A 1,934-nucleotide genomic window follows, 5' to 3' on the forward strand; every position below is an offset into this window, starting at 1 on the left:
ACAGAATATTTGTTAGCCAACACTTTATGTTATTGGTAAATAGTAGACTATTAGTTAAATTGGGGGGAGTCAAAAGTTATACACAGAATTTTCAACTGTGTTCAGGGTTGGTGCCCTGCCCCCCCCCCCCCCCGCCATGATGTTGAAGGGTCAATTCTAATTAAATGAATGTGTGTGTATTAATATATTACTGAAATAATTTTTTAAAGGAACAGTTATGTTGAGAAGCTCTTGAAGGGGTGACATAATGAGAAGCTGAGGCCATTGGATCAACGGTGATGTTAAAGGAAAGACATGGAGGAGGGAACCCTGGCAGGCAATGGGCAGGATGGTTTAGGACTTGAGGGCCCTAGGTCTCCAAGGCTCCCAGGAAAGAGGGTGAGGCATACAATCTGGGAAAATGGTAGGTTCTCTGTGGGGGACATTTACTCAGGGCTTCCTTTGCAAGAGAGAATAGGAAGGGGAAGGGGGTGCAGTGTTGGGGGAGACAGGGGTGTATTCTGGGTAAAATGGGAAGTACACCAGCAGAAATGAGCCTTGCGGGAGTGTGTAGATGGAGGATCTGTGAGGCAACTTATCAGGAACAGTGGCTGGTAGGGTTCCACAAGGGTAAAATACCCTTGAACATTTTTTTTTTTTTACTTTTAAGAGTTATACATTTATTTAGTAAATATAAGAAAATGAAAGCTGTGACTTTTATGGTTATTGCTTTAGATGAGTCTAAAATAGGTAACAATGAGAACATTTAGAGTCAAATCCATGGTCGCCCAATGGGAGGATTTGGCTACCTTCATAGGAGAGATCATGATTGGTGGCACCTCCCTGATTGCCTCTCCCCTCTACACACTCCCCAACTCTTCCTTGTGGGCCAAGTATAGTTCTTTGGAACCACTGTCACACTTTGTAATTAAATAATTTTTAAGATTTAATGTTAGTCTGCTCCCTCTATCCCTACCTCCATGGGAAAGGACTACTGTGTCCTGAAGGTATTATAGGACTTGGTGCACAGTAAGCCATCGATTATTGGCTGATGGAGCATGAACTAGGCAGAGAGGGGTGTGGGATGGGGATGGGAGGAATCGCTGGAACACCTGGATAGACTTTCTATGGGGGCTAGAGGTTCCTGAGGTAGGTGTTGGGGGGTTATTGATAGAATGGAGTCCCCAGGAGGCAGCGATAGAGGTCTGTATGGAGGTCCCCAAAAGGTGGAAATGGGGGTTTAAGCAACAGCCGTGGGTGAATCTCTGAGATGATGCGGGAACAAGACGGAGCTGAGATGGAAGACCCTTCAGGAGACAGGTGCTCCCAATAGGCAGAGATGGGACTCTGTGTGGTTGGAGGCAATGAGAAGGGGTGGGAATCAGTGTTGCACAGCTGAGGCAGGGGTCCTGTGTGAGATGGAGGTCCTAGTGACAGAGCTGGGTGGTCCAGGTTAGGTGGGGGATACTCTGTGCGGTGGAAATAAATTCCATGTTATTTGCCATAAAGTGGCAAGTCCAGTGCGGCAGGGATGGGGGTCCAGATATTATTAGGGATCCAATACTCAACTGGGAGGTTCCCTGTGTGCGGCTGGGATGCAGTAGGCGTGCAGAGTTGGCGGTTCAAGTAAAACAGGGATGGGGGGGTCCACATCACGCCCCAGTGACTGGGTTATCGGGATAGCCCAGGGGGAAGGGGCCATAGCTGTTTCAAGGACTCGGGGCTCGGCAGCGACTCCCGAGCGCCCCCTGGCGGCCCTGATGCCGCCGCGGCTCCCACAATGCTCACGTAGCCCCGCATCGACTCCGGAGACGGCGGCGGCTCCAAGATGGCGCAGACGATTTTCGAGGCCCTGGAGGGTGAGCGGCGGCGGAGCCGGGGGAGGCGGCTGTTCCGCGTTGCGCCCCCTCCCGCCGCGTCCTCGCAGCGTCCGGCCCAGGGCGTGCGGCGGCCGC

The 1,934-nt window shown here is 51.1% G+C and overlaps 1 protein-coding gene across 2 annotated transcripts in view; it reads left to right on the forward strand.

Annotated features, from left to right (window-relative positions):
• Window positions 1-1,772: 1,772 nt before the first annotated feature.
• Window positions 1,773-1,934, forward strand: part of ZNF341 (zinc finger protein 341) — a 46,188-nt gene continuing 46,026 nt past the window's right edge. For both annotated transcript variants that reach the window (XM_029917278.1, XM_029917279.1), the window contains exon 1: window positions 1,773-1,838. In XM_029917278.1, the coding sequence (XP_029773138.1) occupies window positions 1,808-1,838 (31 nt within the window). In that variant the 5' untranslated portion in view covers window positions 1,773-1,807. The remainder of the gene's footprint in view (window positions 1,839-1,934) is intronic.

The sequence above is a fragment of the Suricata suricatta genome, chromosome 12 (genome assembly GCF_006229205.1).
Source record: "Suricata suricatta isolate VVHF042 chromosome 12, meerkat_22Aug2017_6uvM2_HiC, whole genome shotgun sequence".
NCBI classification, from domain to species: Eukaryota; Metazoa; Chordata; class Mammalia; order Carnivora; family Herpestidae; genus Suricata; species Suricata suricatta.